The 20,057-nt window shown below is 39.7% G+C and overlaps 1 protein-coding gene across 7 annotated transcripts in view; it reads right to left on the reverse strand.

Moving 5' to 3' along the window:
* The window catches only part of LOC129725190 (SCY1-like protein 2), a 331,670-nt gene that overhangs the window by 169,504 nt on the left and 142,109 nt on the right, over nucleotides 1-20,057 (reverse strand). For all 7 annotated transcript variants that reach the window (XR_008728031.1, XM_055680719.1, XM_055680721.1 and 4 more), the window contains exons 3-4: nucleotides 3,409-3,534; nucleotides 2,465-2,563 (exon numbers count right to left, since the gene is read on the reverse strand). Coding sequence is in view for 6 of the 7 variants with exons in the window: in XM_055680719.1 (XP_055536694.1) it covers nucleotides 2,465-2,563; nucleotides 3,409-3,534 (225 nt within the window). In the remaining variant the exon portion in view is untranslated. The remainder of the gene's footprint in view (nucleotides 1-2,464; nucleotides 2,564-3,408; nucleotides 3,535-20,057) is intronic.

The following is a 20,057-nucleotide window of genomic DNA, read 5'->3' on the forward strand; positions in this document are numbered from 1 at the left end:
AATTGGTACAAAAAATGGAGCTGCTCTGGTTTGATACAACCACTTCTTCGATGCAACCTCAACTTAAACGATATCTAATCTTTCGTTGGATTGTTTTTTGTATAGAAATACGATACGAGTAACAGGCGATGTAGAGTAGGTTTAGTGCTATTCGTTATCGCTAGTCTCGTATCGCCATGTTTATTACTTTTCCTTTTCCATATATCGGATGCTCGGATCGACTATCAAATTAACAAACGTGTCTTACATTGGGGATTCAATTCAAGAAAAAATTAGAACATGGTTAAATATATAGCACACCCGATCTCAGCCCTACTGATAGGTGCTCCGTGCTATGGTGAAGGTCATGTCAGTGTTGTCAATCTCGGCAGATTCCGCAGAGCCGAGGGAAAGGAAAAACATCAAACAAAACTTAATAAGCCTATCACATGTCATGCACTTGGAGATAGAAAATTACACAACAGGGATAATTTTTCGTCTGCACTGATTTTTCAACCAAGCCAAGTCAAATGCACCATTTTTTTTCAACATACTAGATTTTAATAAATAGCGTTAGTTTTGAATAGCCCCTTTCAATAGAAGCGGTTTATGATTTAATTCTAATGTATAGTATAAAGTGTCTCCATTAAAGTTGTATTTACAGGTAGGTACACAGTTATTGTCAAGCAAATTAGGAATTTGTAAAAAAATTGATGGAATAAAAATCATTTGTTTCGCTTAACCCGTAAAGACCCGGGACGGAACTAGTTTTTTGAAAACACTCGTTCTCAGCACTGGAAAGGTCGATTTGGGAAAACTTGGAATTTCATTCGAGGGGAATAGTAGCTCTATGTTTTGGTAAAGGTGCCACCTCTCTAGACCCCTCCCCGTTTTCGTGAGACGCAAATATGTCTGTGTTTTTTTCTAATTTTTTAAACAGATTGAGCAAACACTAGGAATTTTCAAACGCATCAATTGCTCCATGTATCAAATCATGTCAGGTGGATGAAATATGGTATGTAAGAGTAAATTTTGAGGTTTCCAAATTATTTCAGTACAAAATCACAAAACTACGTATTTTTATAAAAATTTAAACAACAAAACCGTTCTTCAAATTTTCAGCTCTACATTTTTGCTGTAAGGTCTCCTGAATCCATACGCGATGAAATATTTATTTTAGCATGCAAACATTTTAAGGCAAACCAGTTTAAATTCACCAAGTTTTCATAAGAACTCGTACTTTAGTGAATTCAAACTCGTTTTTCTCGAAATCTGTGCATGCTAGAATAAATCTTTCAGCATCTTTGGATTCAGAAGACGTTACTCTAGAAATATATAGCTTGAAAATTGAAGAGCTAAATTTAAACCTACTGTGGGAGACTGAGAAAATCAGATTTCCATGAAAATACGTACTTAAGTGAATTTAAAGTCGTTTTTTTCAAAATATTTGCATACTAAAATAAATATTTCATCGCGTATTTATTCTGGAGACCTCTCTCCAAAAATGTATAGCTTAAAATTTGAAGAACGATTTTCTTATTTGATTTTTTATGAAAATTCGTAGTTTTGTGTCTTTGTACTGAAATAATTTAGAAACTCCAAAATTCACTCATACCATATTTCATCTACCTGACATGATTTGGTACATGGAGCAATTGATACGTATGAAAATTCCCAGTGTTTGCTCAATCTGTTTGAAAAATTAGAAGAAAACACAGACATATTTGCGTCTCACGAAAACGGGGAGGGGTCCAGAGGGGTGGCATTTTTACCAAAACATAGAGCTACTATTCCCCTTGAATGAAATTCCAAGTTATCCCAAATAGGCCATTCCAGTGCTGGGAACGAGCATTTTCAAAAAACAAGTTCCGTCCCGGGTCATTACGGGTTAACAGCTTGAAGTGGTACTGATAAAACACTTTGCTAGTGTTTTTCGTAAGCCTAACGAAACTATTCGAAACATAAAAGACAAAACATTACTAACGCCATGAATTGACAGATTTTTAATAAAACGCACTACAAACGGTTATTTAATTTCTCTCTTTGATCTGGCTAAATCGGAAAAGACCGCGTTCAAACCGTCCGGACTTAAATGAAGTGCTCAGCCGTAATAAAACTGTCATAAATATCTAAAACAAAAACCTTTCGTTCGCTCTTGTTAGCACTGCAAATTGCTGTTTACTTCCCTCTCCGGACGGCCGAGTTGATTTACGGAATGTGTCAGTCAGAAATTTATTACCTCACCGCGCTGGAATTTCGTTGCGCATTTCGCAACACGTTCCACGTGGCGGATGAAATTCCAGTTCCGAATAATGTGGCAGTGAATGGGGGTCATTTTTTTGGAAATATTCTGTTGGTATAGCATATTGATCGTCCTCTAGAAATTGATGTGTAATTTGATGGTGGAAAATTTATGCGACAAAACGTTTTCGGGGATATTGTTCTTTGTGACACTACGGGCTCTTTTTTCTGTGTTCCAACTCACCTGATATGCTAAAACGTTCGCTAGACTGGCGATGACTGGTTCGGTAGCAAACGAGAGAGTTTCCGAGCTTTCCTCGACGGTATGCATTATTTGCAGGATCTGTAGAAGGTTTCCCGGAAATGAAAAAATAAAAGATCAGATAAGTGAGAGACAAAATGAAATTAAACGCAAACCGGAATGAAACTAGAGTTTGATTAAACGTCCGTCTAGAGAAGGTCTTTGCTACTAGCACTGAAAGCAAAGCGTACCATTAATACTATAGGTTTGCACAGTTGTCTAAGCTTATTCCACTTCGTTCGGGCAGTGTCGCATTTAGATCTTTATGGCGAAATGGGATGGAAAAATACAGTAGCAAAAGTGACCCAGTTGTTGCTATTACTGTTTGTGGTGCAAATCCTTGATTTAACTCTGATTTGATGTGAGCCGTTGTTGAGCGGCTTTATTTTATTTCTGACAGTGAACGTGACTGCTGCTGGTTGTTATTTCCACGTGTAAATAATCTGAGTTGTGGAGTGTTAATCCTACTGCGGATTGAATTGTACTGGTTTTGGAGTTCGCTGGCTAGTTATCAGCTTAAGTAACAAGTTTTTTATCGTTGGAGTTGAATATTGTCGAGAAACATGAAATTTCAGATTCCAGTTCGAAACATCCTACAGTGTATGGGCCAATCAGGGTTGTTACTACATTGCTAACAAATTCTAATAAAATACAAAAAAGGTCTGGAAATAATCTGACAGTCGTTACGTTCGATAAAGGGCCACTATGTTGCAAAATACGTGCAAAATTGTTCGCGGCGACCTTTTTGCTTGACAAACTAATGAAAACCTGCGAAAATCCGGTTTACCGTCAAGTTATGAGGATTGCCTGTTTATCTGATGCGTATACAGCAATCTGACAAAGTCCACCTTTGGGGTCAACATACACTGTCATAAAATGTCACTTACCTTCGGATGCCGAAAACGTTCCAACTGCTTAACGGATGCCCGCAGGATCTCCGTTACCATGTCTTTCCGTTTGGGTTTGTGTAATTTCTCTGCGGTACGCTTCTCAAACACAAATATTGAACATTCCTGGAAGCGGAAAAGGAAGCAAAAATATGTCCATCAACTTTACCGTCTCTATTTTGTGCCGGAGTAATTAGTTTTGTGTGCCTGGTGAATAATTGAAACTTGTCGGTAAACAAAGAAAGGGGGCGACGTTCGCTTGATAGTTGGCGTAGCAGATTGTTTCATACACCGTAAACCGGGGTGCAATTGTGCCAAAACACAGGAAATTCTCGTTTGTTCAAATACTTAGGATTTATAGAAACTAATGTCTCAAATACAACACGATATTAAACATGATATACCTATTGAGCATGAGCATAAGCATGATTGACCGCCCGCGGTTGCTACTCCGTTATTGCCAGATCAGCAGTAATTACACAGCGAACCAATAGATGATGCTTGGGACCAACATGCATCCTTAATGTGTAAAAACTGGTGACCTTAATATATTTATCAGGCAATACCAGCGCCAGCCGCATCCGAATGCAGGTCAAAGAAGGAGTTTGTATAGGAAAATGTTGACATGATACTCGCTTTATGGAAGCCGAGAACACCTCTGCACTTCCACGAGAAATCACTGGGATGTTGGAGAAAGGGCAAGGTATACAGCAGGGTTCGTTTTGGTGAACGATGCGCTGATTTCGAGCGTCGGGTTCTTTACAACAAGTGTCGCGCCATTGAGTTCATTACATCCGCCACGATATTCATAATGCGATTCGAACTTATCCAGTTTGAAAATGTAACACCGCAACAATAAATCGTACGCAAGGATACTGGATCTTTGACCGAATCGAGACAACTTCAAATGATCGGATATCTCCTCGTAAGGTGATCCTCTTTATACCGAAAGCTATTGCGCGTTGTTGATCTATCTAAAAATAGGCCACTTGAAATGTATAAACACGGAGTCTCCCTAGGTTCGGTCAACCGGATATTTTCTATATAACAGATCGACTAACGACGTCTCTCGTATTCACTTCGTCTGCTCTAAAAAAACGATCCCGCGAAAAACACACCTGAAAAACGGAATATAAAAATGATGCGCGCTTATTACGGAAACGAACCATGAGTATCTTTCTTGCCAAACACCGCGATCCTCTGCGTACGACGCGCGTGAAGTAGCCTTTACCACTTGTAGCAACCAGCTATTTGTTAATCTCGAGTACACGTTGGCCGCGATTCTTTGGAAGGTATACATCGCGTTTTCGTTAGTCACGATATTTATCGACCGAACGAAATCTTCGGTGAAACATGAAAAAGCATCTGGGTAAACTCCGCGAAATCACTTAAATTCGAAAACGTTCATATGAGCAAAACTCTCCCGAACCGGAAACGCGGTTTACACCGAAGCATTACGCACGACCGCTATTTTTCTTTCTACCGACGCAGACGCTCGGGGATACGACATTTCGATGTGAATGTTACCTATTTAATAGAAAAATTGGCAAAGTTTTATGCATACAAAGCCTTAATAATTTAAAAACGAAGTTATCCATATTGACCAATATATAGTCTCAAGTTTATTAACAAAATGCCGAACCAGTCATAATTGGAACGTATTATATAAAACATCTGCCCAAAAGCTATAAAAATCGAAAAAGTGAAGCATAAGATTTTGGCTATCATTACTGCACCATAGTCCTCAAAATCGAACGTATTTTGTTGTTGTTGATAAACTGTACTTTCAGAAAAATACCCCTTTGATGCAATGAAAATGATGCTATGCGCTTAAAAATAGATTCAAATTTCCTCATTTTTCTCGACCAAAAAGGTATATAACCCCTTAAGTCATGAGAATCTGGGTCGCGGCTTAAAGTTATATGCAACATAGGAAAATCGAAAAAAGCAAAGCCTTGGTGCCACATTTCGACTCGGAGCCCGACCCTCCTGAACGGGCACATCGCAAGTGAAACGGTGTGAAACTGAATTGTTAAACAGTTCACGTTTGTATACGACTTCCTCAATAGGACTGCCATGGACGACTTTCTCTCACATATGCGCCTGAAATCAAGTTGTCAATCATCGACAAATATCACTCAAAATGTTAACGATTACATTCCCCCTCCGCCCATAACGAATCATATCATTTGACGCTAACTACGAAATTATCTTTGCTTCGAGTACTTCTTATGACTTTCGAAACCTCATTCACCTGACATTTCTAAATAACAATGCTCCTCTATCTGGATGTTGATGGCGCTTCGAGCGCTCTTCAGTAAGCCCAAGACGCAATCCCAAAAACGATCTTTTTCGACCCCTCTTCAATTCCTTCCAAGTGCGATTTCAAAACAAACAAAAAACAGAGCATTTCAAAAACACTATGAATAAAAATGCCACTTATCTGCTTCATGACGATCCGCTGGCTTCTTTTTGCACATTCCCGGGCAGCAGTAGAACCTGAACCGAAAAACTTGACCAATTACACTAATAAGAAAACAACTTTTTCACCAAAATCACACGTAGAACAAAACCGCACACATTATCCAGCTAGCCTTGTTGTCAGTTTCAAACCACACAGTCATGAGAAGTAATACAGAACCCGCTGCAGACTACGGTGGCGTAGTAACATTTCATATGCCAATTCAGCCAGTTCATCAATGATTCTTCACGGAACTTAAGTGAATATTCCGCATCAAGCACAACACAACAAACATTCCCGAATAAACCCACTTCGCAATAACACCTGTAACTTACACGCACTATCCTATTAAACAAATTTTCTTCCAAAATATCACGCGAGCGAAAATTTTGACGTCAAAATCCGGCCACGGCCTACTTCGATCCATCTATTAAACATGATATACCTATTTGTAATTAACTTGTATTAACTTGGAATCGAATTTGTATTAACTTGGAATCGAAATAATGTTTAAAGTAATCTATATAAACCAACCCGAGCACACATCAACTTATTGTCCAGAAGCTCCATCCTTCTAGTTCACAGTGTATGTATAAGTATGTAGTATGTAGTCACTATCAGTTCAAGACTTCGGCTACGGATGCAGGTGGATTGCCTGTAGAATCGAATTTGCTTATTCAGCAACTTTCAGGTATCTGTTGGTAAGAAGGGCCTAATTGGGTTGGGTAAACCCGTGAACAGAAACGCCATACAAACTGAACTTGCCTGATGGTTTGTTTGATTAAACATTTATCAGATCGTTTAGGAATAAACAGCTTTCTTCCAGGAGATTCAGGCAGTCATACCACGTCCGTCACCCAGCCTTAAATTTAGTTTAATATCCTGATACACCCGCCAGTAATATCTTAGGTGTAATAAAGTTTATGATATTATATAAAATATAATAATATTATAACAACGTAACACAGTGCATTTTCGATTTTATCACAGCCAAAAAAAAATATCATAAATTTGAAGAAACCGTGAATTTAGCAAAATGATAAAAATTGAATTTTTTGTGTTGGAGTCAATTGAATATTATGTTATTTCATTTCATAGTTTGATGGAATACAAGTTCAAGATACAAACGAATGAACAAAAAAATTAGTTCATAATATGTATCTCCATAGCATTTTCGTAAACGTAAACTCTTCGTACATGCAATAGCAATACATTTCTGGCTGTTCCTCAGAAACTGTAAGTTGCTATATTAGGTTTAAGGAATAATGGGATGGAATTTCCGGACTCTGAACATCATTTTGATTTTAGAAATAACCATACTGTTAGATATTTGAACATTTTAGCTGTATTCCAGCAGCCGGAAGTCACCATCTTGGATTTCATAATAGGGTCTGGATTAGATTTATGGTCTCTGAGCACATCTCGATTCTGGATTGAACTTTTTTGGCTGATTTCCAGCAACCGCAGGTTGTCACTTCGGATTTCAAAATGGCATTTGGTGTCGATTTTTGGTTTCTGTGTATCATCTTGATTACAGAGGTGCCCATATTGAGTGATATTTGGTCATTTTCGGAAACCGGCAGTCACCATCTTGGATTTCAGAATGATGCCTAGAGTTGCTTTTAGGTCTCTGAGCATTATCTCGATTCCAAAAATACCATATTGGTTAGTATTCGGTCATTTCAGGCTGTTTTCTGGATACCGGAAATCGTCATCATGGATTTAAAAAAAAGTGTGTGGACTCGAATTTCGGCCTCTGGATATGTTTTTGGTTTCAAAAATAGCCTTAATGGGTGGTAGTTATTGGATTTTTGAAACTGGAAATCGACATATTAGATTTCAAAATGGCGTCTAGATTTGATTTACATGTCTCGACATTTTTCAATAGTTAATAATTCTTGTCATAACATTACAATTTTGCCGCATGTTGATGGAGGCATAACTAATTTCCCAATCGATCGTTGCAAAAACAAAGGAAATCCGATGGAAACCAATATCATGAAAACCATGGGCGCTAACTAAGGAAAATTTCTAGGGGGGGCTAGTCTTCATACATTTCATTTCAAAAAAGAGAAAAAAAGAGTTAAAATGCGCTAATTTAATAACGCATAAAATAGTGTCGTAACAGTTAAAAAAATCACTTTAATCGGGATTGAATCTCCAAAGATGTATTGAATATCTTGACCACAGCGTCAACGCCAACCTTATTCAGCAACACTGATTCGCTATTGAGGAGAGCTAGGTTTAGTAAACGGCTGGCCAGTGCGTACCAGTAACACACCCGTGCCAACTGGCCAATTAACATAAAATAGACCCTAGTGTGGTGCAAGGCATAATCCCTACCTCTACGTGGTACCGACGTGCTACCGTGCTACCGAATACGAGGAACCAAGGGACGATCGGTGAGCCGGTGTGAACTTGGTCGTATGCTGACAGAGAAAGGGTAGTTGTTATCCTTGGAGAGCAGCTTGTTTGAGTGTCTGTTCCTCAGGATAGGGGCGGCTCAAACAGCGACTGATCCGGAGCGGACGTTTGAATTAAGAAATGCGGTGTCTCGCCAGCTACACCCAAGACGGCAGCCTTGTCACGAGGCTAGGCATCGCAGCCCTAGTGAAGCAGCATGCTAAAATAAATACAGTACGAACAATCAAGAATTGAAAACGAACCGGAACAATCGACAATGACCTAGCCGACGAAATAAGGACAGCGATTAACAGCTAAGGGATCTTATGTAACAGTAGATCTCTAAACGCCCCGGGTGCCGACCGGACTTCGACATCGTAGCGCTCCAGGAGCTTTGTCGGAAAGGAGAGAAGGTATGGCGGATTTGTGGCCGCAGGGCACAACCAATGAGCAGGGTACCGCTTTATAGTGCTGAGCAGGATGCAAAGTCGTGCGATCAAGTGGCAAGCGATCAGTGACGGGTTGTGTTTGTTGAGAATAAAAGGCCGGTTCTATAACTGCACTATCCTCAATGTGCACTGCCCTCACGAAGGACGACCTTTTATAGTGAAAGAAACGGTCTACTCACAGCTGGAGAAACTCTACGATAGCTGCTCGCGTAGAGATATAAAGATCGTCATCGGGGACATGAACGCTCAGATCGGTAGAGATGCATATATATACCGGGGCACAGCCTGCAAAGCATGACGAACGACAACGCCCAGCGATGCGTCAAGTTAGCAGCTTCCCGCAGACTGGCAGTCCGAAATACCTTCTCTCCCCAAAAGAACATCCACAAAACCACCTGGAGATCAGCTGACCAACGTACAACAAACCAAACTGACCATGCTCTTATCGACGGCCCTTTCTTCTCAGACATACAAAAGGACCCCCACTTCTATCGAGTCCAGTGCGACGAAGCAAAAATTTGACGATGTACCTGATACGACCGGTAGTCCTCTACGGAATCGATATAACGACGTTTCTGGCGGAGGGTCTTAACGCTTTTGGAGTTTTCGAACGGAAGGTGGAGTATAGACGGACGACGGATAATGGCGACAGTGCATGAACCATAAACCGCACGCGCTGCTTGGAGAGAACCCCATTGCAACCTGGTGAAAGTCGATAGGTTGCGGTTGGTCACGTCGTAAGAATGCCGGACGACAACCCTGTGAATTCACATCTCTTCAGCAACCCTGCTGGCACCAGAACTAGAGGGGCGCAGCATGCACGATGGCTCGACCAGATCGAAAAAGACTTGTGGGTGATGAGACGTCTGGGAAACTGGCGAAACACAGCCCAAATGTTTGATGCTCTGATAAGAAGTATGGAATGTACACTAAAGTCGCTTTTTACGCGGGGGATACATGCCGCGTAAAAAAATACCTCGTAAATTCCGGAATCCGTAAAAAAAGCCGCGTTAAAAAAACCTGCGTAAAAAAACCTGCGTAAAAAAACCGCGTAAAAAGCGACCTTAGTGTATTTATCTATTTATATAAAAGATAAGTTTTGTATGTATGTACACGCAAAAGTTGGAGTGTGCGTAACCAGATCATTTATGAGCGAAATTAGCGCATTTACTGATTAAAATTTGAACCAGTAAAACGCATGTGCGTTGTGCATAACGCATTTGATGCTCTAGCGTATTTTGAATGTATTGCGCAGCTCCAAACCACTACACTTATAAAGCATCAGCCGATGCTCAGAAGGTTGGCATCGTTAAAATAGTGCAACCAGCAATCAATACAGTTAAGTAGGGTACTGACTCCATTGAAGAAATTATTGTCTGATCGATTCACTTTTATGAATCAGGTCATTTGAAAACATCATTCAATGATTAACAATAACAAAAACAGGGGATTAGTCCAAAACATTTTGCATTTAATTATGACTCTGGTTTCATTCACATGCATTCGGTTCTGCGTTACTGGCACCAGCGTCAATAACTTCCGCGGCAACAAGGCTCGCCATTGGCTGTTTCGGTTGCTGACGATTTTTAGGGATGCACGAGCCGTTGATACACACCGGCTCGCGAAAGTAAAGAACGGTTTTTTGAGTGCCTCGAAACTGATCGTTCGCCCGAAGCCGAAGTTTAGTATAGTAGTATAGGGGCCGTTCCTAAACCACGTGGTCATAAAGAGGGGGACGGGGGGGTTTGTCAAAAGACCACGAAAAACCACGCATGGGGGTGGGCGGGTTAACGAAATGACCACGTGGTCTTTTTTCCTGACCTATAATTTATTGTTGCCACCAAGTCAAGAATGAGGCTGTTGCATTTTAAAAATATAGAATGTACTGAAAGTTTAATAATAAAAATGTAATAAATTTAAGCGAAATTTTAGCATTTGACAAATCAAAAGACCACGTGGTTAAAGTCGCAAGGGGGTTGACTAAAAGACCACGAAAGACCACGGAGGGGTACGGGGGTATAAAAAGTGATCAAAATATGACCACGTGGTTTAGGAACGGCCCCATATGATACATATTCTGATTTTGATCTCTGTCAATGTATTCCTTGTACAACTTTTGCGTTATGCGTATCACGCATTGATTGTGCGAAGTCAGAGCAAATTCTGTGCGAGTTGAAAGGACACATTGGATGATTAAAGCTTGAACTTTCGCATGTATATGCATGTATGTTCCAGCATAACTCTCGAAGGCCTGAACCGATTTCAACCAAACTTGACATACATGTTTTTTGTACAAAGGAAGTGGTCAGAAATATTGGGTAGGGGAAGAGGTCACCATTAAAGAAGGAGGGGGTCAAAAGTAATAAATTTTAATACATAATGGAAACCTTTCATTGAAATTTGATGATTTTCGGGTTCTTGGTAATATTTGGAGGCCGGAGGTGGATGTCGAGATACCGAAACATGATGTTCGATGCCATTTTCAATCCAAGATGGTGACTTCTGGTTTTTGGGAAGCCATTCAAAACTGTGGAAAACGCTCACAAACTCCCCAATGTTGGTATTTTCAGAGCAAAAATGACTCTTAAGAAGGGCTCAAAAGTTAAGGGTTTTTTAGGTAGCCCGTTCATTTGCAATTAATTTTGTTCAAATCGGTTGTGTACTTTCTGAGATATTGATGTTTCGTGATTTTTACATTTTTGATACATAACCTCTAAACTAGAAATCAGGTTACAATAAAATTCAATCGGATTACATTCACATAAAAAAAATTTCATGACATAACTGATTTTTGTGAGAAATATGTTTTCTGACTTTCCTTATAAATTTATTTAAATTAAACTTTTGAACCACATGCTTAATCAATATAAAATTCATTAGTTTACCCCTAACTATTCCGTTCATTTGATACCAGAATTTTTCAAATCGGTTGTGTAGTTTCTGAGGTACTGAAGTTTTGTGATTTTCACATTTTGATACAGTACAGACAAAGTTACAGTCCGATTACAACGAAATACCGTTGGGTGTTATCAGGCAGCTAGACCTTTCATTTGACACTAAATCGGTAAAAATCGGTTCAGCCTTCTTTGAGAAAAGTGAGTGAGTTTAAGTAGTCGTTGGAATATGGTTCTTTTCATAGCTAGATTTCATATTTTTAAACATAACAGGCAAAATAATAGTCCGATTGCAAAAAAAAATCAACTAGGCTGGGGCATCTAAACCTGCCATATGATACTGATTTTGTAGAAATCGGTCCAGCCATCTCTGAGAAACATGAGTGAGATTAAATAGTCTCTAGAACACGTTTCTTTCCATCACTTCTAAACCACATGTTCAATCTTCAGAAAATTCAAAAGTTAAGGTTTTTTTAGGTAGCCCGTTCATTTGCAATTAATTTTGTTCATATCGGTTGTGTAGTTTCTGAGATATTGATGTTTCGTTATTTTTACATTTTGATACATAACCTCTAAACTAAAAATCCGATTATAATGAAATTCAATATGGGGCAACTAGATCTTTCATTTGAAATTAATTTCATGAAAATCGGTCCAGCCATCTCTGAGAATCGAGTGAGATTGGGAGAGCGTTACACATACACACACACATACAGAAAATGCTCAGCTCGTCGAACCGAGTCGAGTGATATACGACATTCGGCCCTTTTGAGCACTTTTATAACTTTAGTTTTTGCAGTGATTGCTATATATAGTATACCTTTCTAGGAGAAAGGCAAAAAGTTTTGTATGTCTGTATGTATGTTCCAGCATAACTCTCTGACTGTACCGATTTCAACCAAACTTGGCATACGTGTCCTTTGTACAGGCGAAGTAGTCATAGAAATATTGGGAAGAGGAAGGAGCAACCCCCAAAGGAGGAGGGGTCTTAATTGATCAGAAAATCAAGTTTTTTCATGCATTATGGGAGCTTTCTGAATGAATACGATAGTTTTTGGAACTTTGGTCATGTCTGGAGGCCGGATACTGATTTCCAGAGACCGGAACATGATGTCGAAAAGAGGGAGGGGCAGCTATCAAAGAGGAAGGGAGTCTCAGTTTATTAGAAAGTCAGGTTTTTAATGCATTATGAGAACTTTTTGAAAGAGTACGATAACTTTCATGCCCTCAGTCGGTCATGACCAGAGGTTGATATCCAAGGACCGTAACATGATGTCGAAAAGAGGGAGGAGCAACTATCAAAAAGGGAGGCGGTCTCAATTTATAATAAAGTCAGGTCGTTTAGTGCCTTATGGGAACTTTTTGAAAAGGTACGATAACTTTCATGCCCTCGGTCGGTGATGGCCAGAAGTTGATGTCTAGGAACCGAAATATGATGTCCGATGTTTTTCTAAAACACAGATGGCGTCTTTAGGTTTCTGGGAATCTGTATACAACTGCAGAAAAACGTTTACAAACCTCCAAACATTGGTATTTCCGGAACCAGGATAACCTTCAGAATCCAGGAATAAAAGTCCAACGACATTTTTTAAATTCAATATGGCGACTTCCGGTTTCAGAATTTTGTGAAAAATGAATTTATGCTCTGCAATATGTATATTTTCGTTATCAAGATGACGTCCAGAATTCAAATATTCATGTCCAGCGCAAATTTTTAAATCGTACATGGCGACTTACATTTTCTGGAAAGGTTACTAAAATAGAGAAGAAGGCTTGGACGTAATATTGAAACGTTGTTTTGAGATCATCTCCACGATTTCTGCTTTCTGTCAAGCTTTGTAAAACTGAGTAAAATTGTTAAATAATGTCGATATTTCTACAAAGAGAACTGTGTTCAGAAAATGAGAGCGGGTGTCCAACGCTATTTTCAAATGCAAGAAGGAAAATGTTCAAATACTCACAGGAATTAGGTTCATAGGTCAGAGCTGACTCCCCAAAACCAAAAATTAGTGTCCGAACGTTTGGTATAGTGAGGGTTGTTTTTCTGCATTGGAAGTTATTCAAAACTTGAGGAAAATGTGGAGATAGTTCCCGTATCTCCAAATTGTTAATTAATTCATGAAGACTGATGTTTAACTATAAGGATTATATTGATATTGTTTACACAAAGAAGTAAAACGAGAAGACATAGCAAGCAATAATTTTAACTATCAGAGGTAAGCTTAGGCTTTTGATTATGTAATTTCAGTGTAATTTGAGTTTATTGTAAGTTAATCGATACCGTCGGAGGTGCTGATGAGGCAATCCATTTTCCAACGGAATTTTTGAACTCACTCGACCCAGCTGGAATGCCTCCGCATCGATTGTTATTCAACGAAAAAGGTGGTATATAAACAAGTTAATAACTAGAATAGAAATATTATTTGAAATGATGGGTTGGAAAAAATATATGGAAATATAGAAAATTATAGAAAAAGCAGAAATTTTTACACGAGCAAGGCCGGGTACATTCAGCTAGTATTGAATAAAATCATTCTCTGGAAAATTCTAGGGGGGCTTAAAACTTTCTAGAGGGGGCTGAAGCCCTCCCTAGCCCCTCCGTAGTTGTGCCCATGATGAAAACACCTTTTAGGGTAAAAACCTTCCACAATTAAATTGAGATGATAATAGCAATTAACGTTTTCTACTTTACCATAAGAAAAATTCACCCCTTCCCTTGCACACGCTAGTGAAATGAAACTTTACTTTAAAGGCGACAGACCGATTATCGATCCAATGCCGAATCCAGGATACGTCGCCATGTCCCTCGGTCTTGGGCTGCTATCATCCAATCGCCCCCAACACCTATTTCGCGTGCATCCTCGTCGACAGCACACATCCAACGAGTGCGGGGTCTACCTCGAAGCCGTCGACCTCTATCGGGATTCCTGCTAAATATAGCCTTCGCTTGACGCTCATCAGGCATTCTCGCTACATGCCCAGCCCACTGAAGCCTGCCGTATTTTATCCGCTTGACTATACCGCCGATTTGTATGCCTGGTACACTTCATGGTTCATGCGTCTGCGCCAAACACCATTTTCTAGTTTGCCGCCAAGGATTGAACGCAAAATCTTACGCTCAAAAACAGCTCGCCGATCAGCCTCTTTCAGCGTCCATGATTCATGGCCGTAGCCACCGCCACCGGAAGAATCAGTGTTTGATAGAGTGCAAGTTTAGTACGGATTTGCAGACTGCGGGACCTTAGCTGGTTACGTAATCCGTAAAAGGCCCTGTTTGCGGCTGCTATCCGCCTCTTTATCTCACGGCTAACCTCGTTGTCACATGTCACTAATGTTCCCAGGTAAATAAATTCGTCGACTACTTCAAATGTTTCCCCATCTAGCACCACCGCAGCACCAACCTCCGACGGACTACCACGCACTCTGCCAGCCACCATGTATTTCGTTTTGGCAGAGTTTATGACAAGCCCTAATTTCGCAGCTTCTCTCCTGAGAGGTCCGAAGGCCTCTTCCACAGCTCTACGGTTGATACCAATGATGTCGATATCGTCCGCAAAACCGAGAAGCATGTGCGACTTCGTAATGATGGTGCCGCTTTTCTGCACACCAGCCCTTCGTATAGCACCTTCCAATGCGATGTTGAACAATAAGTTCGACAGCCCGTCACCCTGCTTCAAACCATCTAACGTCAAGAACGAGTCCGATATCTCACCGGGTATCCTGACGCTTGATGTAGAATCTTAAAGGGTGGCACGTATCAGCCTAATCAGCTTTGTTGGGAAGCCATGTTCCATCATAATCTGCCATAACTCATTCCTCTTGACTGAATCGTACGCTGCCCTGAAGTCTATGAACAGATGGTGCGTCTGCAAGTTGTATTCTCGAAATTTATCGAGGATTTGTCGCAAGGTAAACATTTGGTCCGTCGTGGAGCGTCCCCCTCGAAAACCGCATTGGTACTCGCCAACAAAGGTTCAAACAAAGGTCTCCTGCAACGGCCTCAGTCTGTGGAACAGGATGCGGGAGAGAATTTTGAGGCATATGAGACCCTCTAACCAGTCCGAGGGCAATTCTTCATCAGACCACACTCTCAGCATGATCCGATGGATGGCACGATACAGCTGTTCGCTCCCGACTTTGAGAGATCGGCGGGAATGCCGTCCTTCCCAGCTGCCTTGCAGTTTCTCAGCTCTTTCACTGCTTTCTTCACCTCGTCCATGGATGGTGGATCCACAGCTTGACCATCATTCTCAATAGTCATCCTGCTCCTTTAGACTCCACTGTTTCCCTCACCGTTCAACAGCACACTGAAGTGTTCCTTCCAACGCCTGGCCACCTCTGTTTTTTTTCGGTTATCAGGTTCCCCTCCCTATCGTTGCACATGACAGGGGCTGGCACGTTTCGATTCCTGATTCCGTTGACCTTCTTGTAGAAGCTCCTCGCAACGTGCCTGGAGAAGCAACTTTCCGCCTCCGCAAGAATACGCTCCCAATGCTGTCGTTTCTTCCGGCGGTGGAGTCTTTCTTCAGCGGCTCTTGCATCTCGATATCTACCCATGCTCTGACGAGTCACAGCCGTGGCCAACATGTGACCGCGGTTCTTCTCTCCCGTCACTCGCTGGCACTCAGCGTCAAACCACTCATTGGGTACAGCTGCCGCAGTTGTACCCAACACTTCTCGCGCTGTAGTGCGATCTTCCCATACTTATGATGTAAAATTCAAACTCGTTGGAATGCATCAGCTACTATAGATTGTACATACCATACCGGATTTAATTCTGATCGATCCAGCACCCCTCCCCCCCTTATTCCTGCAACGCCTCTGAGATACAGAAAGGCCGTCGGACAGTAAGTCGAAAGGGAACAGACAGACAGACAGACATTCGCATTTATAGATATAGATTTAAATGCGTTTACCTTTAAAAATACTGTAAAAAAGGGTCTAAATCTCAACCTTTGAGAAGAAATTTATCGTATATTTATCAATTTTGGACGTATAACTAAAATTTTTGTCATAATTTCGTTTCAGATTTCAACATTTTCAAGTCAATGTCACTTGGAATTGCTGAATATTATTTCTCAGTATCGTTCTCTCCTAAAGCTGCTTGCTTCAAGCTTCGATTTGAGCCTGTATTTGAACTTCGGAATATTGTCCTTGTTTACCGACAGGATATGCGTCATTTTCACTTTACGGAATGAATGGAGGGGTAAATATTGTGCAAAACAAACCCTTTTCATTAGATATTGTAAAATTTGGTCATCATAGGCCTGACACTAAAAAAAAAAAACGTGATTTTTTGTAGAAATGTAGCTTAAAAGTTTAGTTGCCGCAGTTTGCCACGGTTGTAACTACATTCAAAATTTAGGTAAAAACGTAAGCTTTCAAATGCATACTGTCCGCTGCTGCGCAAAACTGCGCAAATTGTCACTTTAGTGAAAAAAGCGATAGTAGTTTTTTTCATTTTTTTTTTTGAGTTTGAAATTTCATCCAGGATTAATTTTAATTATAACCATGATACCCCATTAATGGAAATTTATGATATCGAACTAAATCCGTAAGAATAAAATAAAAACTTGGGCGAAAATTACAAAATTTATCAATTAAAAGTTATAAAATAAGAAAATAGTAAACAAATCTTTATGAAACTTTAATTATGTTAAACTTTATCACTTTCTACAAATTTGAAACAATATTAAAAACATTCAGCTCTTTTCAATTTATGATCATGAATTTCGCTAAACTGATTGAAGTGTTAAATACTAGCAGGAAATTCATACCATCAAACTCCGGCTAACAATAGCCCGTTTGTAGATTGCTTTTGCTTCGCACTCGTTGGCATACAAAAGTAAAGCACACATTTTGCTTTATGAGAAAAAAAAACAAAGAACAGTCGTCGCCCTCCACATCTTTTCGTATTCATTTAGAACGTTGTGTCATTCCAGTGTCTTGGTTTTCAAATTCATAAATTCGTTGAATTTTATTATGGAGTCTTCAATTTCAGCGGCAACACCTAATTCAATGTCTAGTAAGTTGTCAATTCATGGTGTTATACATGTATTTAAATGTCCTCTTTCAACCATAGAAACCGGATTAGGAAGATAACATATATATGGAACAATGAAGCATCGAAAATTACTAGAAGAAATGAAAATTGCAGCGAAAGACATTTTTCCTGCTGATAAGTATAATGAACTTAAAATTATCTGGAAACAATTCAACACGAGATTTAAGCGATCAAAGCGAAAGATGATGATGCTGATGATGATTTTTTTTATTAGTAATTAGTTTGTATTACTTATGTTGTTTTGGTTTATTAAAAATATATATATATATTTCGGCAAAATTTGTTTAATTCGAGGGGTCGTCCATAAATTACGAATTTTTTCAATGGAGAGGATGCCCGGTGGCAATATTTGTGGTCAAAGATTATTTAATTCTATAAAAAAGGACAAAGGTGCCAAAAAATATTTAAAATTGGATTTCGTGCTTTATGGACGGTCCCAAACAAAAAATGGATGCCAAATTCGTGTTCAGCGCCCCAAAATTATGTAAATACCAAGTTTTTGTCGCATTTATCGACACTTTTTTTGCTTGGCCAGCCTTTGTATGGAGTCGCCCCACTGTGCACCGTCGGTGGTATTTTAAATAAAATATTGACAGTTTCTATTTCTTCCTGTCTAAGGAACGGGCGGAATGTCAACAAAGTGCGAAAACAGCGTGCCCTGAAGATGGCATCATTTTTTGACTGATGCGGTGGATCAGTACAATATTTGTATTTTCGAGTAAATTGAGCTTAGAATAAGTGAAGTTGAATGACATCAAACGGCGTCAATATTTGAAATGCCCAGTTACCGTAAAATCAACTTGTCTAATCTTAACGTTCAGTAACGATGCTGATGCAGTGCACAACCCTCAATAACAGATTACTTTAAAGCAAATAATTGCCTGCACAAGAGTTTATTTGAATTACTATGTTACGCTGGAAGCTGGGCTGACTTCGGTTTAAAAAGCTAACAGTCACTGCGGTGATTGCCGTAACGGTATAGCAATCAACAAGCGTACGTGCCCCGGGCGGAAAGCAAAATGTGCGACAGTGCAGTGGGCGGGAAGAAGAGCTCTTCAAACAACATCAGCGTCATGTAGGTAGGAGGAAAATGACTCTATTTAAGCGCCAGCGCAGGACACCAAGCGTGACGACCGGCGGTGATGAAGGGTTTCGACACTACGTGATGGGAAAATTGTACATATTTTCCGCTGCCACGGGAATGCAGCTCGCTTTCAAGAGAGCTTTTGCTTCGTACATTTGTTTTGCTTTCATTTTTTAATTTTTAATTATGAGTATGACATTGAACTTTATAAATATTTTAACACCGAAACAATGATTGTTATGAGAAGGTTTAAGAAAGTAGTAAACTATTGTTACTGTTGGCCTGGTGAACTCTAAAAAAATAATTTAATTTGTAAAAAATGACAAATTTCCGTTTGTTAGTCATAGTTTTCGATGATGACGCAGTAACATTTTGTTTCTGTGGAAAAGACGCTCATAATTGTAGTTTGTGGTACATACAATACACTGGAGACTGAACGTATCGAATTGGAAAGTACAGTGGATTTTTGAGGATGGGATGTATTGTACATAGTGCCACATCATGCTGTTACTTGTTCGTTTCGGGGAAGAGTAAAAATGTTGGATGCAGCATTAAATATTTTATACTCTTGAAAATGGCCGCTAGTTGAAAAGCAAAGTTTGGAGAGCATGTTAATGGGGACCAGTGTAAATATACCCCAATTTATTTCACAAATATCCCCCGTAAGTAGTACTAGGCATGGCAGCCGTCTGATGTCTCCATTTTTTCTGCTGGTGAGAGCTAGTGCCTATCTTTAGACGGGGCTGGATTCTTTGAAAAGATGTTAACTGATTTTCGTTTTCGGGTATAAAATCAAACTTGAATCCGGCGAATTTGAGTCATTGTGATTGCATACCTAGGACGTGACTTCCGTGAAGCTGTGCTTTCAACTGGAGAGGGTTGAGGGTACGTAATGATTTATCGCATGGTAAGCGGATGCCAATAGGCTTTAAATACGTGGCTCTATCGGAATGAGTTGGTTTTTTTCCTCGCCTCGTTGAACAAGTTTGACAAATTTCACTGATTATGAAATTATAATCGATATACGTTTTGGTGTCGACTTTCGATGATTTAAATTGCTTTCGAACAGAGATTCATAGAAATAATCATTATAATCATGTTGAAGTCTAGTGGGCTTATGGTATAAAATCGTGATGATCGATTGCTTGGTTTTTATTCAATGGATTGGGAATTGAAATTTAACTTCAACCATTCTCTTCCCCTAGTGTACTTGAAATTTTTTATGTGGGATGTCCTCTCAGAGTGACGGCTTCTAACTTCAAGTCACTTCAAAACCGTTTATTAATTCATGACG

This window comes from Wyeomyia smithii, chromosome 2 (assembly GCF_029784165.1).
Source record: "Wyeomyia smithii strain HCP4-BCI-WySm-NY-G18 chromosome 2, ASM2978416v1, whole genome shotgun sequence".
Classification (NCBI taxonomy): domain Eukaryota; kingdom Metazoa; phylum Arthropoda; class Insecta; order Diptera; family Culicidae; genus Wyeomyia; species Wyeomyia smithii.